Below are 22,713 nucleotides of genomic sequence, written 5' to 3'. Positions count from 1 at the left end.
ATAGATTTGAAAGCACTGTCATTTTGGGCCACATGAGTCTTTTTTAGCAATGAAAATCTATTAAACTGCCCCAGTTAGTAGTGATAAGAAATTTCTATGGAAAAAATAACAATAGTGAAAAGAACCTCCCCTCAAAAAATGATTGATGGACCTAACTATATAATCTTTTAGATGTTTACTCTAATGCTAAAATTTTGGAAATTAAATTATAAAATGCAGAATAAATATTTACAACAAAGGATAAATACCCTTGAGAGAGAAACTCTTTAGAAAGAAATCATATAAATTAGTAAAAAATATATTAACACCATTAGAAATATGGGCAAAGGACACAAGCAATTCGTCAGAGAAATGTCACCACTAATACTCCATAAATAAATATTTCCACTTATAAGTAATCAAAGAAATGCTAGTTACAGATGTAAGAAACGATTTTCAAAATGGCAAAAAAAACTTTTTTATAGACGGTACTCAGTCATTAATAAACTCAGTAAAAGAATTACGAAGATACACTGCTCACAGGCACACAAATGGGAATGACCTTCTGAAAAACCATTTGTCCATCAAGATTCATAAAAATGATTCAATTCTAGCATTTATGAACATAATCTTACAAAAATAAAAAAAACATAATCTAAGAATTATTTCAAGGTTTTTCAAAGTGGCGTTCTTTATAACAACGACAAGGTTGGCCAGTAGTTCAGTGCTTATGGCGCCAGCCACATACACCAAGGCTGGCAGGTTCGAACCCAGCCTGGGCTCAGCTAGAACAACAATGGCAACTGCAACAAAAATAGCTCGGTGTTGTGGCAGGCGCCTGCAGTTCTAGCTACTAGGGAGGCTGAGGCAAAAGAATCACTTAAGCCCAAGAGTTTGAAGTTGCTATGGGCTGTGATGCCACAGAACTATGCTGAGGGAAACACAGTGAGACTCTCAAAAAAAAAAAAAAATGGACAAAGAACTGCTTAAATATCAGACAAGAGAATCATAAATTATAAGATGAAATTTAAATCATAAAAATCAAATCTTTGAAAAAAATTTAATAAAATTTACATAAAATATGATCATAACTAAAAACATTTATATATACACATACAATTTCTAAGGAAAGAAATACTTCGAAAGGTTAACAAAGGTTTTTTTATAGGTGGTAGACTTCTAGTATGATATGTACTTTTTAATTCTAAATTTTTCACAATGCATACCACCTCTTATCACAAGAAAAATATAAACATCATTTGAGTAAGTTTTCACACACACAAAATCTACTTTTAAGAAATGCATATTAAAATTTGTAAGTTTCTCTCTTCTTTCTTTAAGGTCCATATCTTAACAAATCAGTTAACCAAGAGAGAAAATAAAATCATCATGAAAGAAGAAACAAAAATATTATCCAAAAGTCCTCTATCATAGAGTTCCCCAAAGTATTTCACAATTGACTATTATTTTTAACTTGACTATAAATATGAAAGAAAATAAAAGTACAGAGAAGCCTGTCTTTTCTGAAGACTGTAACTCTTTACTTACCATCTTCTGCTAAGATCTTGGCTGCATCTTTATCATCTTCCCACTTCCCAGTGACAAAGCAATCTCTGATACTGTTCATAACCTTAAGAAAAAAGTCAGGACTTAGTTGACGTGCTCCAACCACTCAACAAAACAACTGCTATTAAAAAATGGCAGTAGGCAACAACTTGCCTTTAAATACTTTCTAAGATACTTTCATAGATACTCTCATTCCCAGTGGACCTATGGGATAACTTTACCTTTGATGTAGGCAGTATAACCATAGAGATAAAATGTTGTAACAGCAGATAAGGAAAGTACTATTAGTCAACTGACCTCATAAGTAAACAAACATTTACTAATTCAATTAACTCAAGCTTTAATAAGGTTTCTAAGGCAATGCAGTGAGACGCTATTTTACAAAGTTGATCTTGCTATTTCAAACAGACACCTATTGTGTCTGTTTGAAAGCTTAATCCCTACAGAATGAGAGAAAATATATGCAAATCATGTCTTTGACAAGGAACTTACATCTGGACTATATAAATAATTCATAAAACTAAATAACCCAATTTTAAAAATGGACAAATAATAAAGATTTCTTCAGAGAGTAAATGGCCAATAAACCATTTAAAGTCATGGATTTTTTTTTTTTTTTTTTTTGAGAGACAGTCTTATTCTGTCATCTAAGCTAGAGTGCCATGGCCTCAGTCTAGCTCACAGCAACCTCAAGCTTCCAAGGGCTCAAGTGATCCTCCTGCCTCAACCTCCGGAGTAGCTGGAACTATAGGCACCTACCACCACACCTGGCTAATTTTTCTATTTTCGTAGAACTGGGTCTTGCTTTGCTCAGGCTGGTCTTAAAACTCCTGGCCTCAAGCAATGCTCCTGCCTCCACCTCCCAAAATTACAGGCGTGAGCCACCATGCCCAGCCTAAAGTCGTGGGTTTAAATATAGTTGATTTGCTTCATTTTACTACACCTGTAATCCTTAGTGGTGCTCATATTTAGCCCATCTGTGGCCCAGGGGAGTCTCTTAACATTGGCCATTTGAAGTCTTATATATAAATATATGGAAATATATAAACAGTCACAGATAAGTTGCCATACATATAAATGACCAATGAGCACATGAAAAGAAGATGTTCAATATCATTAGCTACCAGGGAAATGCAAATCAATACCACAATGAGATAGCACTTCATATCCCTTAGGATGGCTATAATAAAAAAGACAAAGAATAACAAGTGTTGATGAAGACCTGGAGAAACTGGAACCCATATCACTGGTCATGGGAAAGAGAAATGAGAGAGTACATGAGAAAAAAAACTAACTTTATTCAGTAATACTATCACTCTAATATTGTTTTGTGTGTAATACGGAATTAAAGCAAATGAGTAATTATGTGATTTTCTAAGGTTATCATCTTTAGATTATTCAAAAAAGGAAATAGGGCAGCGCCTGTGGCTCAAGGGAGTAGGGCACCGGCCCCATACACCAGAGGTGGGGGGTTCAAACCCAGCTCAGCCAAAAACTGCAAAAAAAAAAAAAAAAGAGAGAAATAATTCCCCAGTGGAAGAATGGACACAGATGTAAGATGCAGTCCCGCATGTGAGTTGGAAATATCTGTATGAATTCTCCTGGTTTTGGTCACTGAGAAGGCCTAGAAACAATGACCAGCTCATAGCAATAAGCATTCCTATGCCTACATAGTGAGGTTGAAATACCATTTTCTCCTAAATTAAAAAAAAAAAGTGGACTTCTTATGGCTGATTCCAAGTCTGTATCAGAAATGCACTTGATGATGTGGATATTTTACTCCATCACAGAGCACAGAAGCCAACAGAAGCCATGAAGACTGACCAGTATCATGTCAAAAGGACGCAGGAGCCAACATGAAGAGATTCCCACCAGCTATAGATGTGACCAATATGAATAAGGATAACACGTCCAGTAGAATCAAGCATATGACTTCATAAGATATTTAAAAAAAAAAAAAAAGACACCTTTGGAGAATCAGTCCAAATTTTATTTTTTTTAATCCAGCATTAAAAAAAAAAATCAACTTTTTATCCTGCTTATATGTAACTGGGCAACCAAATAGTAGATATTGGGAAGTTTCTTTGCAAAAAAGTATTCTAGCTAATAAGCAAAGATAAACAATTGAACAGAACATCACCATTCTTAAGAAACTAATAGGGTTCTAGGCATTGAGCAGCAATAACTGCTAATATCACGCAGACAACTAGACTTTATGTGCCTCCTAATGAAAAAACACCGTCAACTGAAAAAATAGTGTTGCCAAAAGTAAAAATCGAACCTAAATCCTACCAGACTTTTATATGTTTTGTCCATTGGGTAACTACAACCATACGGCTATTTAAATTAATCTCAAACTAATGTCCAAACAAATTAAAGTTTAGTTCTCCAGTCGCACTAGCCACATTTAAAGTGCTCAATAGTTACAAGTAGCCACAGCTCTGATACACAACATTTCTACATCACAGAAACGTCTACATAAATCGTTACTTACCAATTTACAGGAAATACCGAGGAAAGAACCTAATAAACTACACACAAGGATAAACTGTACTTATCAAATATAACATTTAGTATCTTTTTTTTTTTTTTTTTGAGACAGATTCTCACTATGTCACCCTCAGTAGGGTACAGGGTGTCACAACTCATGGCAACCTCAAACTCCTGGGCTTAAGCAACTCTCTTGCCTCAGCCTCCCAAGTAGCTGGTACTATAGGCACCTGCCACAACATCTGGCTACTTTTTTTGTTGCAGTTGTCACTGTTGTTTAGCAGGCCAGGGCCGGGTTCAAACCTACCAGCTCCAGTGTGTGTGGCCGGCACCCTGACCACTGAGCTATGGGTGCTGAGCCTAATATTTAGTATCTTAAAGAAATAGTATCTAACTTAAAAGAAAAGGGGAGGAGGATTAACAATTAAGAAATTTAAAAGGCAGAGTGAAAAACAATAATAAAAACCAAGTAAAAGTAAACAGTGGTGTTTAGTGATACAAATGTTGAAGATCAAATTATGACAAAAGGAAATGCTCACAAGAGTGTGAATCATGGTTCCTTCCACAAGGAAGAAAAGGACTATAGCTGGGATGATCACACACAGCACTGCTGGGCAACAGCAATGCTTCATTTCTTGATCAGAGTGGTGGTTACATGGGTATCCACCCTCTAGCAATTTATTTAGTTAAACAGTTATTTTTGTGTAGACTTTAATATGGATATAGATCCATATTAAATCTCACCATAAAAAAGTTACACGGGCACGGTGGCTCATGCCTATAATCTCCTCAGAGGACTGAGGTGGAAGGATCACTTTAGCCCAGTTCAAGACTCGGCTGGGCAGCTAAGCAAGACCCCATCTCTGGGCAGCACCTGTGGCTCAGTGGGTAGGTAGGGCACTAGCCCCATATACTGAGGTTTGAACTCTGCCCTGGCCAAACTGCAACAAAAAAATAGCTGGGTGTTGTGGTGGGCCCATGTAGTCCCAGTTACTTCGGAGGCTGAGGCAAGAGAATCACCTAAGCCCATGAGTTGGAGGTTGCTGTGAGCTGTGACACCACAGCACTCTACTGGGGTGATAAAGTAAGACTCTGTCTCTTTAAAAAAAACCACAAAACCCCATCTCTAAAAATTCTTTAAATGGTTAAATAAAATCTTACCAAGTACATTAAGTGCTGCCTAGTGAATCAAATTACACTAGATAATATGATATTGGGCCCGAGAAATGACATCTAAGTTAAACTGAACAACAAAAGGAACCACCTTAAGATCAGAAGAACATGCCAGAAAAGAAAATAGAAGGGGAAAAGGTCTAAGATGGGATTAAGACTTGGCAAGTTTGAGAACTAAATGAATTCCAATGGAACTAGAGAGTGGTGATCTGGGAGAAGAATTTTATAGGTATCATAGATTTTTGGGGGGGTTAGAAGTAATAGAAACTATAAATATAAATTAAGGATGTAAAATATTTCAAATGTCTAAAAACTTACACGTGATGCTCCAAAACAAAGATTAACACTATCCATAGTAAAAGCTAAACATCTTTCTTTTCTCCATTAACACACATACATGGTCTAACTAAAATTAAAATATGCTATGGCTTAGACTACATGTAATATCCACCATAGTATCTGTGAAAATAACCTGTTATCTTATAAAAATAAGAAACGAACAGGTAAGCAATATTGAAATCAGATAATCTTTTGAAACAATTCTCCAGTTCTCTTCTAAGTCAAACATACTACTCCGCTTTACCTCCTCTAAATCCCAATCATGGGGTGCCTCCACAGGAAATCTGGAGCAGTCCAAAGAGTCGGCCTTGTGTTTACATTCTCTGTCAGGCTGGTTGACACGAAACAATCCTCCAAGCTCTTCTCCAGATTCACCATCTTCTTCTTCATTATCTTCTGTCACTAAATAGACCACCATGATGGAAAAGTGGGAACAAAACTATAGCCTTAGATGACTCATGTTCAACCAGCTAAGCCAATCTTAGAACTCAGGGGACTGAAGTTTGTGGGTAGGTATGATGATGGCCCAAAGTAAGTCAGCCACAGACACAGCAGGTCAGCCATAGGGGAAGACAGGCCAGGAAACTACTGCTTGACATGTCTGGAGGATTCCTGCTGTCCCGCAAGGCTGCAGACAAAAGTTCACTGAAGAGTAAGAATATTGGGGATTGGAAGAGGAAAGGGACATTTAAAGGCAGAGTTTTAAATTACTATGGAAGACTTTCTTTCTAGGGTCTTGAATCTCTAACCACTAACAGTAAACAAAACCTGAATCAAAACGAGCACACACAACCTTCTAATCTGATGCTCACCACCTAATCGTGTGGCTTTGGTAACAGGGGAACACAACATAAAGCTCACCACTTTATATTTATTTTTGCATTATTTTTTCAAAAAACAACCTACAGACAAGTTTAATAAAACATAAAATCAGAGGAAAAAGGCAAAAGGGAGAACGAATGTGTTATACAGGTTCTTCTTCTCAGTGAGGAAAAAAAAGATTATTTTATACAGAGAAATAATTTTCTGGCAAAAATTATACAAAAATTTCTCATGAAGGACTTTTAAATAGGGGATACAATATGACATAATGGATAGTATCTGCATCAAAATATGTATAGCAGGCTCAACGCCCATAGCTCAATGAATAGGGCACCAGCCACATACACCGAGGCTGGTAGGTTCGAGCCCAGCCTGGGCCTGCTAAAAAACAATGACAACTGCAACCAAAACATAGCTGGGCGTTGTGGCAGGCACCTGTAGTCCCAGCTATTTGGAAGGCTGAGGCAAGAGAATTGCTTAAGCCCAAGAGTTTGAGATTGCTGTGAGCTGTAACAAGACGACATAGTAAGACACTGTCTCAAAAAAATAAAAAAAGTATAGCAAACCAGTAAATCTATTTCATATGATCTGCAGTACTCATAAGCTTATGATTAAAGACATCTGCCAAATGTAAGCTAAGCGCAGTGGCTCATGCTTGTAATCCCAGTACTTTGGGAGGCGGAGGCAGGAGAATCACTTGAGCCTAGGAGTTGAAAGTTGCAGTGACCTGTGATCATGCCACCATGCTCTAGTCTAGGCAACACAGTAAGACCCTGTCTCAAAAAAAAAAAAAGAAAAATCTGCCAAATATAACATGTGACAGCCAAGCTTTAGGGATGTCAAAAGTACCAGTGCAATCCTCCAACCAACTCCCTCTTCTCCTTTTCAGAAAATAATCTAAGAAACTAAACATTTCTAGCTCTAACCTGGAGTTCCTTACCTGCACCATAAATGAGCTTCCGGAGGTTTGGAGTTGTCTGTTGCTGCCTCAGAAAGGCCTCAGCTGCCTTCCTGGAAAGGTCTTCCTTCCACTTGAGGGCACCTGAAACAACCAACGCCAGCCTCCAGTTAGGTCTGTTTACTTGTCCTCCTTTGCTTCAAAATATACTAGAAGAGTTAACAAAATCTTCAAAACAAGAACTGTCCCCCCGCTCCCCCCCCGCAAATGTAGACATTCCACTTACAGCAGCATTTTGAGTGCCAAGTTTAGAGTAGCAATCAATCAAATTTAAGCATACCTGAAGTTTCTGAGGTATAGTTATTTTCTTCCTTGTAATCTTCTTCCTCTTTGAGTAAATCTTCTATATCACTGGTTTCATTAATTAAATTCTCTGACCCCCGTTTCTGCCCACTGCCCACTTGAGAAGGCTTTGGAAGCTTTTTCCTAATAACATCTTCATTTTCTGAGTCCTCTTCCTCTGAACTGAGTGAGGAGCTTCCTTCGGATTCATCTTCAGAGGCAAACACCTCTTCAGCTGTGCAGTGACCGGAATCAGAAGTGGGGAGGGCCGCTTTTTCCAGTGGCAAAGACTTCTCCAGATTCACACAGTCATCCCAATGACTAGCTGGCAATGCTCCTATTTTACCACTTTCTTCAACAGCCTTCAGTTCTAAAATGTCCCTCTCTCCTCTGGCAGTGACATCCTCTTCTTCACTGCTTTCTTCAGCTTCCTCTACTTCCCCTTCTTCCCCAGAGCTTCTCTCAAGGTCATCATCACTATCAGCAAACGCTGGGAAATCCAAGTCACTGTCTTCTTCCAACCCCTCCAGTTTCTGCCGCTTGACACCCTTAACAGTCCTATATTTAGATTTATCAGTCATTTCAGCATCTTCCTCCCCTTCTGTAGTGTCATCACTTGAGTCATTTTCTGACTTGTCACCTTCAGACATTTCATCATCATCTTCATCATCACTCTCTCCAGACTCATCTTCTTCATCTCCAAAAATGGCTTTCCGACGCACTCGACCAGTTTTCACATCCATTTGCTTTTCTTCTTTTGGCATCCATAGCCTATGTTACCAAGTAAATGCAAAATAGTTTAAATTATTATGGAAGACTTTCTTCCATAATAGGCAACATATTCAATAAAATGCAAAGAAATAAAAATGTCAAGGACTGGTTTAAGACAGCATGGTACAAAAAAAATGATTTGATAAAACATTGCAGTAGTTAATAAGCAAACATGCTTAATTCCCTAACGCCACACTTCAAAAGAACTTAAACAGAGAGAATAAAGGAATAACAACTTTTCTTAATTCAATTTTGGAAAAAAATTGCTCAGAGGGAAGTTGGTACTTAGATCTTTCAGAAAGCTGATTAAATTCCAAGTTGAAAACACATGATCCTTAAGAGAAACTGGCTGACTCCAGGCCCAAAGCAAAAAGAGGACAAAGTAAGCCTAGATCATCCTGTTGTGTCAGAAAGCAAGAAGGACTCAAAGACTAATGGGGGCATGGTGAAAGGACACAGGAGACAGAGTAAGGGCTCCCACAGCCAAATCTGGGACAACACATCCGTCAAAAAGAATAATAACAGTGTTGGAAAATAACACACAGAATAAAACAAAAGTCCATTAGTCAACAGTGATACTGAAATAAATGGGGAAATGAGGTGAAGTCTTTGTTGGCCAGATATAGTGGCTCACACTTATAATCCTAAAACTCGGGGAGGCTGAGGAGAAAGGATTTCTTGAGCTCAAGAGTTCAAAACTACCCTGAACAAGAATGAGATCCAGTCTCTGCAAATAACAGAAAAATTAGCCAGAGATGGGGCTGTGCACCTGTAATCCCAGCTACTCAGTAGAGTGAGGCTAGAGGATTCCTGGAGTTCTGAGCTTACAGTGAGCTATGATGATGCCACTGCACTCTAGCCAGGGCAACGGAGCAAGACTCTGCCTCAAAATACAAACAGATAAGCAACAACAACAAAAAACAAACAAACAGCTTCTTGTTACAGATTGCCAGCCAATAATGTAGAAGGGATGACAGATGATCAAAATCACCATTTGAAGTCATCAATACCATAATTGATACAGAAGAATCATAAAGATGCTAAAACTAGCTGGGTACAGTGACTCACACCTATAATCCCAGGGCTTTGGGAAGATGAGACAGGAGGATCTCTTAAGGCCAAGAGTTTCAGGCCCCCTTTAGCAACACTGCAAGACTCCATCTCTACAAAAAACAGAAAAGTTAGCCATGTGTGGTGGTATATGCCTATAGTTTCAACTACTTGGGAGGCTAAAGCAGGTAGATCCTTTGAGCCTAGGAGTTTGAAGCTGAGTGAGTTATGATACCCACTGCAGTCCAACCCAGACAACAGAGTAAGACACTGTCTCCAACAACAACATAAAAAAGATGCTAAAGCCATGGATTAAAATGAAAACTATTCATAAAATTATGAAAGCATCAATTAGCAAAAACTAAAAATAGCTCAACTGAATCCATAAGTTAGATACAACATTAACAAAAAGATGACTATATAAAGACTATATAGAAAAAGGAAATGATAAGAACAAAAATACTACAGATATTATAAATGTAACTGTTAGAAAAGAGTACCCACATAGACAAAGATGACTGGGAAAATATACAAAAATAAAAACAGGTAATAGTAACATTGATTACAATAATGGCAATCTTTTAGTGAATACTTATCTGTAAGGCATCATGCTAAGCAGTTTATGCACATTATAATAAATTACATGCTAGATAATCTAAATAATTTTCAGATTGATTTTTACTGGACACCATAAACCAATGTTTTGCATACAATATGTATAAAGGCATACACATTCCCAACCCAGACTGAAAAATAATTTACATAAGCCCATACATCAGTGGAAATCTACCAACAGGAAATATTACAATGTAATCTAAGTAAAACTTTCAGAGAAAAGACATGTGGCTTCTGGAAAGCCACCTAAGTAAGAAAAAAGCAGACTTACCCTGGGTTATCTATATCTTCTGACCCCAGTGGTTTCGAATCAGAAAAAAGTGTCACTCTACTTGAAGCCATCTTGGCATCAATGGTGGAGTGGGTGGAAATGAGACTCTGGACCAGCTCATGGGTGGGCCCCACCTCGTCCTGCCAAGGCCACCAAGAAAGGGAAAGTAAGGAATACACAAGCATTCTGGAGAAACATACTAGTTACAATCTGTTTCTTAAAATTATTCTAAACATAGTTCCTGAGAACCTTTGTTAATGCCTCAAAAAGAAGAGAAAAAATTCTTTTAACAAAGCTGGAAGTTGATCTCCATCTTCATTAAGCTTTTCCAAAGTTCATGGAATATATATATATAACTTGATAGCCAAAACACCTAAAAAAACTTAGGTCCCAATGCTACAGAAATGATGGCTTTTCTAGCATTTTAAAATATCATTTTAATCTAACAAAATACCATCTCAGAATTAAGAAAACTCTGGAGTTCATTTTAACAAACAGAATGAGAGGCTCAGTGTCCATAGCTCAGAGGTTAGGGAGCCAGCCACATACACTGAGGCAGGCAGGTTCGATCCCAGCCCAGGCCTGCTAAACAATGACAACTACAACAAAAAAATAGCTGGGTGTTGTGGCAGGTACCTGTAGTCCCAGCTACTTGGGAGGCTGAGGCAAGAGAATCACTTAAGCCCAAGAGTTTGAAGTTGCTATGAGCTGAGACACCACTGCACTCTATGGAGGGTGACATAGTGAGACTGTCTCAAAAAAAAAAAAAAAAAAAAAAACAACCAGAATGAGACCATTCTGAATAGAAAAACAGAATCAGAAAAAGAAACAAGACCAAGAGCTGGAAAACACTGATTTTGTATAAAGAGGAACAGGCTATACAGGTGCTGCACTGGCCACAACGACCACACTGGGAGCTACACATCAGACAGGCACAGAGGACTGGAGTTCTACTTTCTGCTTGGTACACTGAAGGACGTATTCATTAGATTCTGTATATTTGCAATCTGCATATGTGCCTTTATCATAAATATAAAAAGTTTCAATAAATAAAGGCTGATTACTTTCTGTAACAAAAAATAGATTAGGAGACAATGAGGAGAATTCAGAGCTAAGACTCTTGTCTCACCACTGCCTGAAAACCATGGCTGCCACCAAGGTCGACATAGACAGCATCTTTGTCATACAGCACACCACCGACTCCAGAGAGAGGTGCGTAAACCAGTTTCTCCTTCTCATTTAAACAGCGTTTCTTTTGTTGTTCAGGAAGAGCACAGGGGTCTGGGAGGAAACTGACGTCACTCACAGCAAAATCTCCTACACCTGAAAAACAGGACCCCAGAAGCCAGCTTCAGCTGACAATTCAACAAGTATCAACTGTTGGTGAAAAGGCCCCACAGTTCAAAGCCTTCCAAGGGTGTTCAACTTGAGGACCATAGGCTGTATAAAGACTTAAGGACTGCTTTAAAGAAAGATGGAGACTTTATCTCTTTCATGTTTACATGGATGGAGCTGGAACATACTCTTCTTAGCAAGGTATCTCAGGAATGGAAGAAAAAGTATCCATGTACTCAACCCTACCATGAAGCTAAATTGTGGCTGTCACATGAAGGCTATAGCCCAACTATGGCACAAGACTATGGGGAAGGGGCCAAGGAAGGAGAAGGGAGGGGGGAGGTTAAGGTGGAGGGAGGGTGATGGGTGGGGCCACACCTACAGTGCATCTTGGAATGGGTACAGGTGAAACTTACTAAAGGCAGAATACAAATGCCTACATACAGTAACTAGGAAAATACCATGAAGGCTGTGTTGAAGTTTGATGGGAATGTTTCAGATTGTATATGAAACCAGCACATGTACCCCTTGATTGCACTAATACACTAACATAACAATAAAAAAAAAAAAATCTACCTTATTAGTGTTACCAAGTGTGATGTCATGGGAGTAAAAAATGTATTCAATAACTTAATATTCTCAATGTACTGTGAGAGATGTGTATTTGTAGGTAGTACTCTAAGTAGATCTCATATTGATATATTATTAAAAGAAACAGTCATAAAAGTTTAAAAAAAAAAAAGATCTGAGGACTGCTTTGGTTATCTGTGGTGTCAGATACTATGAAAGAATGCATGGGCCTTTTTTTTTGCTAATCAGCTTTCGTTAGTGTTTGTGTATTTAATGTGTGGCCCAAGACAACTCTTTTTCTTCCAATGTGAGGTAGAAAAGAAAAAAGGTTAGACACCCCTGGAAGCCATGGTGCTAAAAAACAGCATTATGCAACACCGTAACCCTGCCTCTCTAGCTAGACAACACCAGGATCAGAGAAGAGGGGATTCGGTCCACCTAACAGCTCTGCAGGCTGACACATAACAAGACATGTGGGTGGCACCTGTAGCTCAAGGAGTAGGGCGCGGGTCCCATATGCCGGAGGTGGTGGGTTCAAACCCAGGCCTGGCCAAAAACCACAAAAAAAAAAAAAAAAAAAAAAAAAAAAGAACTGAACAAGACATGTGGCTTCTGAAGAGTCACGTAAGTAAGAAAAAAGTAGTTTTATAACCTCCAACAAGACAGCTATCCTTTGTTTGGTCATTTTTCAGTTTTCCTAAGAAATTAAGTCACCCCAAGAATTCTACATGTATTTCTAGTTATGTTTTATGACAAGAGGATACCTGGCATGTGAATTTGGCTTTTATTTTTCAAGTGCGCGCCTCTTAAATAACCATAAAGAAACACCTTTCGGTCACATTTGATGTTTGTTCGGATATCCTCTGGGTTTGTCAAATCTTCCATCCTAAAAAAATAAAACTCAATCATATGGCAGAAATCAATATCAAAAGCTCCAATACCTCCCCTCCTTGTGTCAATGACTCATTATATTCTTGTTCATTAAGCATGTTGTTCAGAAAACTGGACCATACAGAAATAAGGAAACACAGTTCATCTTTCACCACAGGAAAAAGAACAAACACACAATTATATCTCTTGGGCTGTGAGTTATATTCACTTCATAAAGACACCAGAAAGAGAAATCATGTCCATTGGGGACAGGAAAAAGTGAAGAACAGATTCAGAAACTTCCTTATAGATGAAGGTCAGCCTGTGATCTGGAATTTTTGGCAGGTGGAGAAAGGATGGAGAAAGCCAAGCTGAGAAAATCACACAAAGAAAAGAACAAATGAAGGAAAGTCAAGACATATTTGAATGACTTGAGCACCAGGGCACAGAGATAGCATCGCTGAAAGCTAAGGTTGAAAATAGGATGCAGACACATCTAAATACCTCATAAATGATTTACTCTCAAAGGCACAGAACCTTTAAGAGATAAATAGACATTTTCCATCAACTATACTTCCCCCCACAATTGTTCAAATAGGCACAAAATAAGTGCTATCACTGTTCTTCTAACCATTTTACCTTTATATACATATAGGCCAGGAAGAAAAAGTTTACATTCACTTTTTACCTGTCTGCCAAGATATAAGGGTGAGAAGTTTGCCATGTGAGAGGCCTAAATTTCATAACTGTAATAAAACGGCCCAGATTGTGAATTTCTTGATTTTGATATTCTCCGTGAACCATTCCCGAAAGGTAGAATAGCTTGGCACCCTAAACATTTAAAAGAAAATTAAAAATTAAATTTCAATTACATTCTTGTTAATATAAACCAAAATAAGGTCCTAAATAACAGGCAATCCTAAGAAGGGAGACTTCTGCAAAGCCACTGCCCAGATGCTTCCAGAGCCCTGCTGGCTTGTTTCAGGACTTATCTTATGAGGGCCTCAGAGAGGTAGACTATTCTCAATTTGGGCTGTGGTAAGTGAGGCTTCTGAGCACAGAAATGATTAGCAGTGCCTAATCCTATTAACTGAGAGAAAATTCTGGCATACTCTATTAAATCTCAACCCCAAAAGAGAGTCAGACACCCTTTGGCACAGGGACTATGAATAGATACATAAAGGAAACTCAAGAAGTGACTCCTACAGAGATGTTTATTAATATCTCTTCATTCTATTTTTAAAGAAAAATTAAGTGTTAGTGGCCAATAATTATTTCTCTTCCTACCGGATAGACTTCTGTCCAGAATCTGTGTTTTAGTCGCTTCTTTGTCTTCTTTAGTTGCTTGTTATGCTTGAAGGAGTCTAAGTGGGTGAGAACTCCCATAATTTTCGGAAAGCCATGGACCTGACAGATGTTTAGAAACTCAAACGTTTCCATTTCAAACCCAAAGCTGGCATCTATAAGCATCAACACCTAAAAACAGAACATGTAATTTCTCAAGTAAGATACCAAAACAGAACATCTACATAGGGTTGGCAAAGTATGGCCCGGGGGCCAAAACCAGCCCATTACTAGTTTTTGTAATAAAAGTTTTATTGGAAAATAGCCACATCAATTCATTTACATATTGTCTGTGGCTACTTTTGCACTAATACAGAGGTAAGTAGTTGCAACAAAAACTACATGACCCGCTCTCGGCCTTAGCGCCATCTTTCTAGAAACCTCCGCGCCATGAGAGCCAAGTGGAGGAAGAAGCGAATGCGCAGGCTGAAGCGCAAAAGGAGAAAGATGAGGCAGAGGTCCAAGTAAACCGCCTGGTTGTGCACTCGTGAAGGCCACAAGAGAAGGAACATGGAATGCCAAGAGGCTAAGGAGGCTAGTACAAGCTGCTGGACTGCATGCTACTGTCTAGAACTTGCTCTCAGTGGATCTAAGACCTCATCGCCATCCAATCACCATGACCACCCCTAAGAGACCCACCTTGTTCACACTAAAACAATCCTATTGGTCCCTTGCCCTGGACCTGACATCCTGGACTCGTTCTGTTCTCGCTTGTGGCTGAGTGTAACCAGTATACAATAAATCATACCTTCTGCTGTTTCGGCTGATGAAGCAAAAAAAAAAAAAAAAAAAAAACTACATGACCCACAAAGCCTAATACATTTCCATCTGGCCCTTGTTCAGAAAATGTTTGCCAATGTTTGTCTCGCTCTAAACCAGTGATTTTCAAGCAGTGTGCCGCAAAAATTTTTAAAGACCATTACTTACATTATTTGCAAAAAAGTTCAAAGCACAGTAAGTAAATTCTTTATTTTACTTTTTAAAATCAACAAGCCACAAGCCTGTCAAGAATGTTTAAGATATGTTATATAATACAACATGCATGTTCACAGGGGGAAACTAGGAAATAACTTATGTGTACTTCTTGATTTCACCATATAAGACGAGCACAAAAGCACCACCCATGCCTCTGAGAACACTGGACCATGCACCCTTGAAAAAAGCTTTGCCTTCTTCATCACGAAGATCTTCCTCCAGCAGTCAGTCATGCCAGTGTACATGATGTCAGTTCCTTTGAGCCCTGACTTTATCATCATGCGACAGCGAACAGTGTCAAAAGGATAGGAAATCAACCCAACAACGGCAGTGACAGACTATGCAATCATCCAACTGGATGATGTGAGTAATCTTGGGATCTGGAAGCATTCCCTCCGCAGTGTCACAGATATCCAAGTAGGCAGCTCAGTAGATGATAATACCCTGGACAAACACGTTAAAGCCTTGGTACAGACCCCTAAGCCCATCTTAACCAGGCGGTCACCAAGGCCTCTGTATTCCCTTTCCGCTTCAGCTTTACTCACATCAGTACTAGATGGGTACGAGCAAAATTAAGAGGGTACACAAAATACAAGGATGTGGCCCCAGCAGCACCACCTGATGGCAGATTCCCTGCAAAGCAGCACCAAAACTGGGTCCTCCTGTCCATACCACCCAGGAAGATCTGCTTGTATTTATCTCTGAAAGCAGATAGAGCGAGCATGGGTGGGGAAGTATCAGATGACATTGGCCAGGTTACCATGCCAGAAGGACAGCACTCCCTGTTCCTTGGAGATACAGACCATGCAATCTATAATGCCCTTGTATGGCTTATCCGTGGTGATTTGCTTGTTGGCATGCTGTACCTGCAGCAGCAGCTTGACTTGCTCAATGGGCACTACTGCAGTCTTGGAGATGGCCGCGGCCACTCCACCTGCCAGGAAGTCCTTGAAGAAGGACACAGCAGCATCTGTCACGTTGAAAGGAAACAGGAGGCATGCAGCTGCAGGACAGGACTAGGCCGAGAACCAGCTTTGATTCTGGGGCTGTGGGCACTTCTTGGTTAGATATTAATGACATATTTGTTTGCATCTTTCTGGAGCTAACAAAAATAACAAAAAATAGTAACAGAAACATCCATGGGATACTAGAGAATATCCACAATGCTAAACCACAGAACACATGAAGATAGGCTACTGAGTGTTATGAGAAAGCACACCTGCTGCTGCAGACCGCAGCCTGAGCCAGGAAGCAGCAGGAAGCCAGGAAGCCAGGATTTGCTGGAACAAATCCAAGGTCAGGCAGACTATCCTAACACCCTATTTGACCTTGCAGAGTGCCAAGGAGCAAGCGATTGGTTGTAGGATCAGGAAGAATAAGTAGCAAACAATCCTTCGGTTGCCAATCTTTGTCAACTAAATCTGTATTTATTCCCCCAATGTACTCACACACACAATACACCCAAACCCATGTATTAAGTGTGCCTTTGTCATCACTTAGGAGGCTTTATGACAATCCAGAGCAAAGCATAAGCCAGGTTAAATTATAGTACAGCCATGCAATGGAACACTACATTAAAAAGAATAAGGTTGAGAACTAACTATGTAGGACTGAAAGAACTAATGAAGAATTATGGTTTCTTTTGTTTGAAACACAGGTTGTTCTTAATGTCTTATTTTCCAGATGTAAGAGAACTTTTTTTTTCTCATAAGCTATCTAATAGCTTGTAGCAATTGGGTAAAGTATCTTTGTGAAATAAAAATTAAAATAAAAATAAATTTAACAAAAAAATAAGTTTGAATTATAGTATTTACTGATTATATTCCTCCAAGATTCACTACGTGAAAAAAGCAAAACACAGAACAGTGTGTATAATACTACAATTATGTTTTTAAAGGGTTATATATTTCTACATATGTAAAAGGATACTGCTCTGAGCAAGTACTGAGAGACCAGGGATTAGAGCAAGGAAAAAAGAGATATGTACAGTATATACTTCATAGTATAATTTGAATATTTACCAAATGTGAGTGTTCTTTTTAAAATCTTAAGATTTAGACAAAAGGCATATCCACTTATACATACACTCTTAAAATTAGCAACTTGCTGTATTTTACACATAAGAGAAACTAATGACTTCATGCTGAACTATTTCAGTCATTTCAAATACATAAGATTTAATAACTACTTGGTGTTAACAATACTTATTTTTACTAATGGTAGCATACATGTTTAAAATTTAAACAGTAGTTTTATGACATTAAAGTGACATGGCTTTAAAATCTATATTACTTTTTATTTTATATTTTAGGACACTTCCTGGGCCAAAGAATAAAATCTATAGCTCTTTGTCACCAAACAGCTCTGCAATGTGGTCAATATGGCTTAAATTTTTTGGATTTATTTCACTTTACTTTGGCTAATTTAAAAGACAGTTAATGGAATATCAGAAATAATGAATGCTACCACTTCTGTAAACATAATTAAGGCTGCATGTTTTCCATATGTTGAGTACTGTCAACATTTTCTGATAAAACTTCTTCAGGATAATCCATGTACTTACTTTACCACAATCATTAAGAACGGAGGTTCTGACATTGTCAAGAGCAGGAGTCCCTTCCTCTGACAAGTTACTTAATTGCTAGGAGCCTCAATCTCATCATATGCAAACTGTAGATAATACCTACTTACCTCACAGATTCTTAGGGGTTATGTAAACTAAATTTGTAGAAAGCAGCACAGTGCCCTGCGTATACATACATATGGCTACTTTAGTGAGCTCTTACTAACTATCTTCATTAAAGGTTTTCTCTATCCTATGGTTTGCTTTTAGATTTTAGAACACATTTCACTGTACATATTCTATTATTATAACGATAATTATTATTACTAATTCAATCACGTCTATTGTACCCCTGATGATACTCACCATTCCTTTAACAATAAAAAAACTCTCTTACCTTCAACACAGAATAAATAACCTACCACAACGCTGTAAGTCTCTATCAGCATCCCAGGCTGCCCCTGCTGACTTACCAGATCTGCTACTTTAGCCAAATCAATCATCATATTAATGTCGCATCCACATTCAATAATGGTGAGTCTGCGCTTTTTACCTATAAGTGAAAAGATGAAACTTTTTTTTAAAAAACCCTGAAAGACTCCATTTATTAACTCTATTTATCCTTTTTTAATTGCATACAGTAAAACACCATAAATATGAGTGTAACAGCAGTTCATTTTTATAAATTTCATCTTACTTTCTTCCTATGTTCTCTTTAAGTTCAAAATAATATCAAAAGTCTACATGAATAACTGTTCATACAGGGAAAATTCTGACTAGATGGTCTTTGTGACAACCATGATCCTACTGTTCAACTGCAGGCCAATGTTTTATCTCTCTCTCTCTTTTTTTTTTTTTTTTTTGAGACAGAGTCTCACTTTGTTGTCCTCAGTAGAGTGCTATGGTGTCATAGCTCATGGCAACCTCCAACTCTTGGGCTCAAGTGATTCTCTTGCCTCAGCCTCCCCAGCAGCTGGGACGACAGGCACCTGCCACAACACCCAACTATTTTAAGAGACAGGGTCTTACTCTTGCTCAAGCTGGTCTCAAACCCATGAGCTCAGGCAATCCACCTGCCTCAGTCTCCCAGAGTGCTGGGATTATAGGCATGTGCCACCATGCCCGGCTCCCAGTGCTTTTATCTCCTATCAAAATTTCCCATACTCTCACTATAGTTAAAAACATCTTCAAATCTAATATAACAGAATATTCATGGAACAGTAACTCCCTCTATATGACTGTTAAAAAAGATGGTCAAGAAAATAAGGATACTCTAAATATAAAGCAAAGCCTCAATCCAACTACATCATTGCTATAGTAAGATTTCGGATTCTCTCACTGCCATTTTGGGAATCTTCCCACAAGAAAGGTCACCATCTCCCAAAGCAGACAAATTCTCATAGGAAAAAGAAAACTTTCTCTCACTTCCGCAAGAATATGGCTTCGTAAGGGCAAGCAGGTATGCCTGGCACATAACAGGTACTATGTTAAATGAATGTGCTCATGGCAAGTAGGCCTGCCAACCTTTCCAAGGAACACACTTGGCAAAGTCAAAGAGCAGCCAAAATAAGATAAATATCTACATCATCTCTAGGAACCTATCCTTTTCTGAAGCTACACCCAACCTAGTAAAAGCACAACAGAGGAAACATGATGTGACAATATTACTTAACACATTTTCCACTCAAGAAAACAACAAAGACACACAAATCCCTAAGACAACACCTGCCACACCAGCTCTGCAGCAATGCCTTTTACCTGACACAATTGTTACAGGGCCTCTGATCTCAGTCAACTTCTGCCTAGTAAAGTTCCGAATAAGGCACTGTATCAAAGTGCTCTTTCCAACTTTTGGAGGCCCCATCACCACTACCACTATCGGTGGGGGCTCGAGTGGAGTGCGATCAACCACTGGAATATGATGCTTTTTTGTCTTCAGATCCTGAGTCCTATTTGTAAAAAAGAATTAAAAAAGTAAACTCACTTTCAAATATAAGAGAATAAAAGGTACCAACATTGTAAATATAGATATTATAGAGAATAGAACAGACAATATATAAATATAAATACAATTACTTGTTAATTTTTAATTTCTGGCCCCAATTCAAAAAACTGGTCCTCAGTAAAGATATAAAAAGATGACTTCTATAAAGAGGTGAAAATTAATTATACACTCCTTAAATCTGATTGTTTTATGAGTTGATTTTAAGACTTTAAAAGAAACCAAAGGCAAACACCAAGGCAGAGGTTTTGCAGTTAAATTTGGCTCTCCTACTTACTGGTTAGATGACTGTGGGTAACCTGCTCTCTGAACCTTAGTTTTCTTATCCATAAAATGAGAACAAGAATAATTCCTATTTTCATAAGGCTACTGGAAGACTTTAATTCAATAATGTTTCAAGTACACTGCTAGGCACATTGCAAGGACTCAGTAAATAAAGCTATTTTAGTATTAAATATTATAATTTTAGTATTTGATATTATAACTATATAAAACATATCCAGGGGGAAAAAAGCACATTTATCACCACAGAAATTGTTTAAAGCTTAGGAACTCTATAAATTCTTTTCCTTCAGCAAAAACTGCCAACCAGTGAGCAGATGGTGGATGCAAAGCAGCTTCTATGGGGAAGGCTTCTCAGGTTTCAGTGGATGCCATACTGCATACCTCTCCCTGTCCTTTGTATCTGGACTAGATTCCTAAGTCCAAATGTCACCAGTGAGAGGCTCCTACTACTTAAAAAAGAACAAATGTAAGAATCACTACATACCTGTGAAAGGATCGAGCCATCCGCACAGCAGACTGAACTGAAAAAGCTTTGGGGTTTCTCTTGCGGGCATCTTCTTCATCTCCAAGTTGAAGGTCCTGTAGATGTCGTTTCTTTTTCTTCTCAGCTTTGGGCCCACTGTTTTTCTTTCTGTGTTTCTTTTGGTCCTTAGTCTCCATAGTGGCTATTTACCAATTCACAAATAACTCTAACCTATAAGGAAGGAGGTGGGGGTGAAACTGGGGGAAGCACTTTACATCTAGGCAACACCCAGGGACAAACAGTAACTTCCACTTATTTCTTTATGAAGAGATGACATTTGTTCACCCAATAGGAGTAAACACTGCTTAATCAGCCCCAATTTCACTTCTCTGTCACACTATTAAGTTAAATGAGTTACCTCTGCTAAGGTTACTTTTTTTTTTTTTCTTTTTGCAGTTTTTGGCTGGGGCTGGGCTTGAACTCACCACCTCCAGCATATGGAACCAGTGCCCTACTCCTTTGAGCCACAGGCACCACCCTGCTAAGGTTACTTTAAGTGTCAACATCATGAGTGTCCATTTCTGCAAAGATGTAAATATTCTATATCTGTACTTTTCTTTTTAAGACAGAGTCTTGTTCTGTCACCCTGGCTAGAGTACAGTGGCATCATATCTCACTAACCTTAAACTCCTGGGTTCAAGTGATCCTTTTGCCTCAGCCTCCGAATAGCTGGGACTACATGTGCATGCCACCACGTCCACGTAATTTTTTTCTATTTTTGGTAGACAGATCTGGGTCTTGCTCAGGCTGGTCTCAAACTCCTGAGCTCAAGTACTTATCCCACCTTGATCTCCCAGAGTACTAGAATTATAGGCATGAACCACCACATCCAGCCTTGTACTTTTCAATACAGTAACCATTAACCACATATGGCTCATGTGAACTTAAAATGTACTCAGGGAAAATGAAAAAAAAAAAAACAAAACAAAATAAAACTTTTACTTAATTATAATTAATGTAATTCTAAATTTAATGTGGCCACCACACAGGAAACCTCAGGCCTAGAGGTCAATTAGACTAAAGTAGTTTCCTAACTTAAAATAAAACTTAAATTTTAATTAAAATTTAAAATATTTTTGGCTGGGAATGGTAGTGCATATCTGTACACCCAGATACTCAGGAGGATAAGGCAGAAGGATCTCTTGAACCCAGGAGTTCAAAGCTGCAGTGAGCTATGATAATGCCACCGCACTGCAGCTAGAGCAAGACCTTGTCTCAAAAAAAAAAAAAGAAAGAAAGAAAAGAAATCATTTTAATGACCCTCCAACATGAGAACAGGGTTAATCTCAGCACCTGATGACTTTGTAAAACTCCTCAATTACAACAGTCATCTATATATGTTTTAAAAACTGTAATATCTACTATGTGAGATACGATTGGTTCTGGATGAAGTCTGAAGACCACACAGATTTGGAGAGAATCTTCCAGTGATTTCTTAACTTCCCAGGAATCGATGGCCCATAAATTGGGAACCAATGGGTTAGTGAGTTTTTAAGGAAATCAGACTGCATGCAATTCAATGACTTGGTTTACAAAGACTGGGGAGAGGGGAGTGTCACTTCATGCAACTAAGGTACCGAATTTATTTGTTTAATAAATATTTGTATCTGCCTATGTTGTGCTAGGCACTGTGCTAGAAGATGGATACAGCTATGATCTGGCTAGTAGAGGAAATCCAAACGAGTATCTTCCAAATATGAAGTTAGGGCCACGTCGGAAGACTGCACAGCCTGCTACAGTAGCAGAGATCAGTCAGTGGCCTCCCCAAAATACACACAACAGCGGAGATAGAAAATCGTTGTATACCAGTACGGTGTCAAGAACACTGGCTGGGAATGACAACTGTCAAGCTCTACGAACTTTTAAACTAAACAGTTATGTGATTTCAGAAAAAAAAATTATTTCTCTTCTACATTTTAGATGTCTCTTT

At 38.5% G+C, this 22,713-nt stretch overlaps 1 protein-coding gene and 1 pseudogene across 3 annotated transcripts in view; both read right to left on the bottom strand.

Annotated features, from left to right (window-relative positions):
• BMS1 (BMS1 ribosome biogenesis factor) overlaps positions 1-22,713 on the bottom strand; it is a 52,071-nt gene that overhangs the window by 28,856 nt on the left and 502 nt on the right. For all 3 annotated transcript variants that reach the window (XM_053583649.1, XM_053583647.1, XM_053583648.1), the window contains exons 2-13: positions 20,745-20,954; positions 19,732-19,922; positions 18,447-18,526; positions 14,379-14,567; positions 13,780-13,922; positions 12,986-13,107; positions 11,446-11,639; positions 10,317-10,456; positions 7,608-8,380; positions 7,310-7,411; positions 5,792-5,949; positions 1,528-1,609 (exon numbers count right to left, since the gene is read on the bottom strand). In XM_053583649.1, the coding sequence (XP_053439624.1) occupies positions 1,528-1,609; positions 5,792-5,949; positions 7,310-7,411; positions 7,608-8,380; positions 10,317-10,456; positions 11,446-11,639; positions 12,986-13,107; positions 13,780-13,922; positions 14,379-14,567; positions 18,447-18,526; positions 19,732-19,922; positions 20,745-20,920 (2,350 nt within the window). In that variant the 5' untranslated portion in view covers positions 20,921-20,954. The remainder of the gene's footprint in view (positions 1-1,527; positions 1,610-5,791; positions 5,950-7,309; positions 7,412-7,607; positions 8,381-10,316; positions 10,457-11,445; positions 11,640-12,985; positions 13,108-13,779; positions 13,923-14,378; positions 14,568-18,446; positions 18,527-19,731; positions 19,923-20,744; positions 20,955-22,713) is intronic.
• LOC128582479 (ADP/ATP translocase 2-like) lies at positions 15,507-18,008 on the bottom strand (annotated as a pseudogene).

The sequence above is a fragment of the Nycticebus coucang genome, chromosome 3 (assembly GCF_027406575.1).
Source record: "Nycticebus coucang isolate mNycCou1 chromosome 3, mNycCou1.pri, whole genome shotgun sequence".
Classification (NCBI taxonomy): Eukaryota; Metazoa; Chordata; class Mammalia; order Primates; family Lorisidae; genus Nycticebus; species Nycticebus coucang.
Note: the sequence above shows the minus strand (reverse complement) of the source record. Positions and strands in the feature narration are given on the sequence as shown.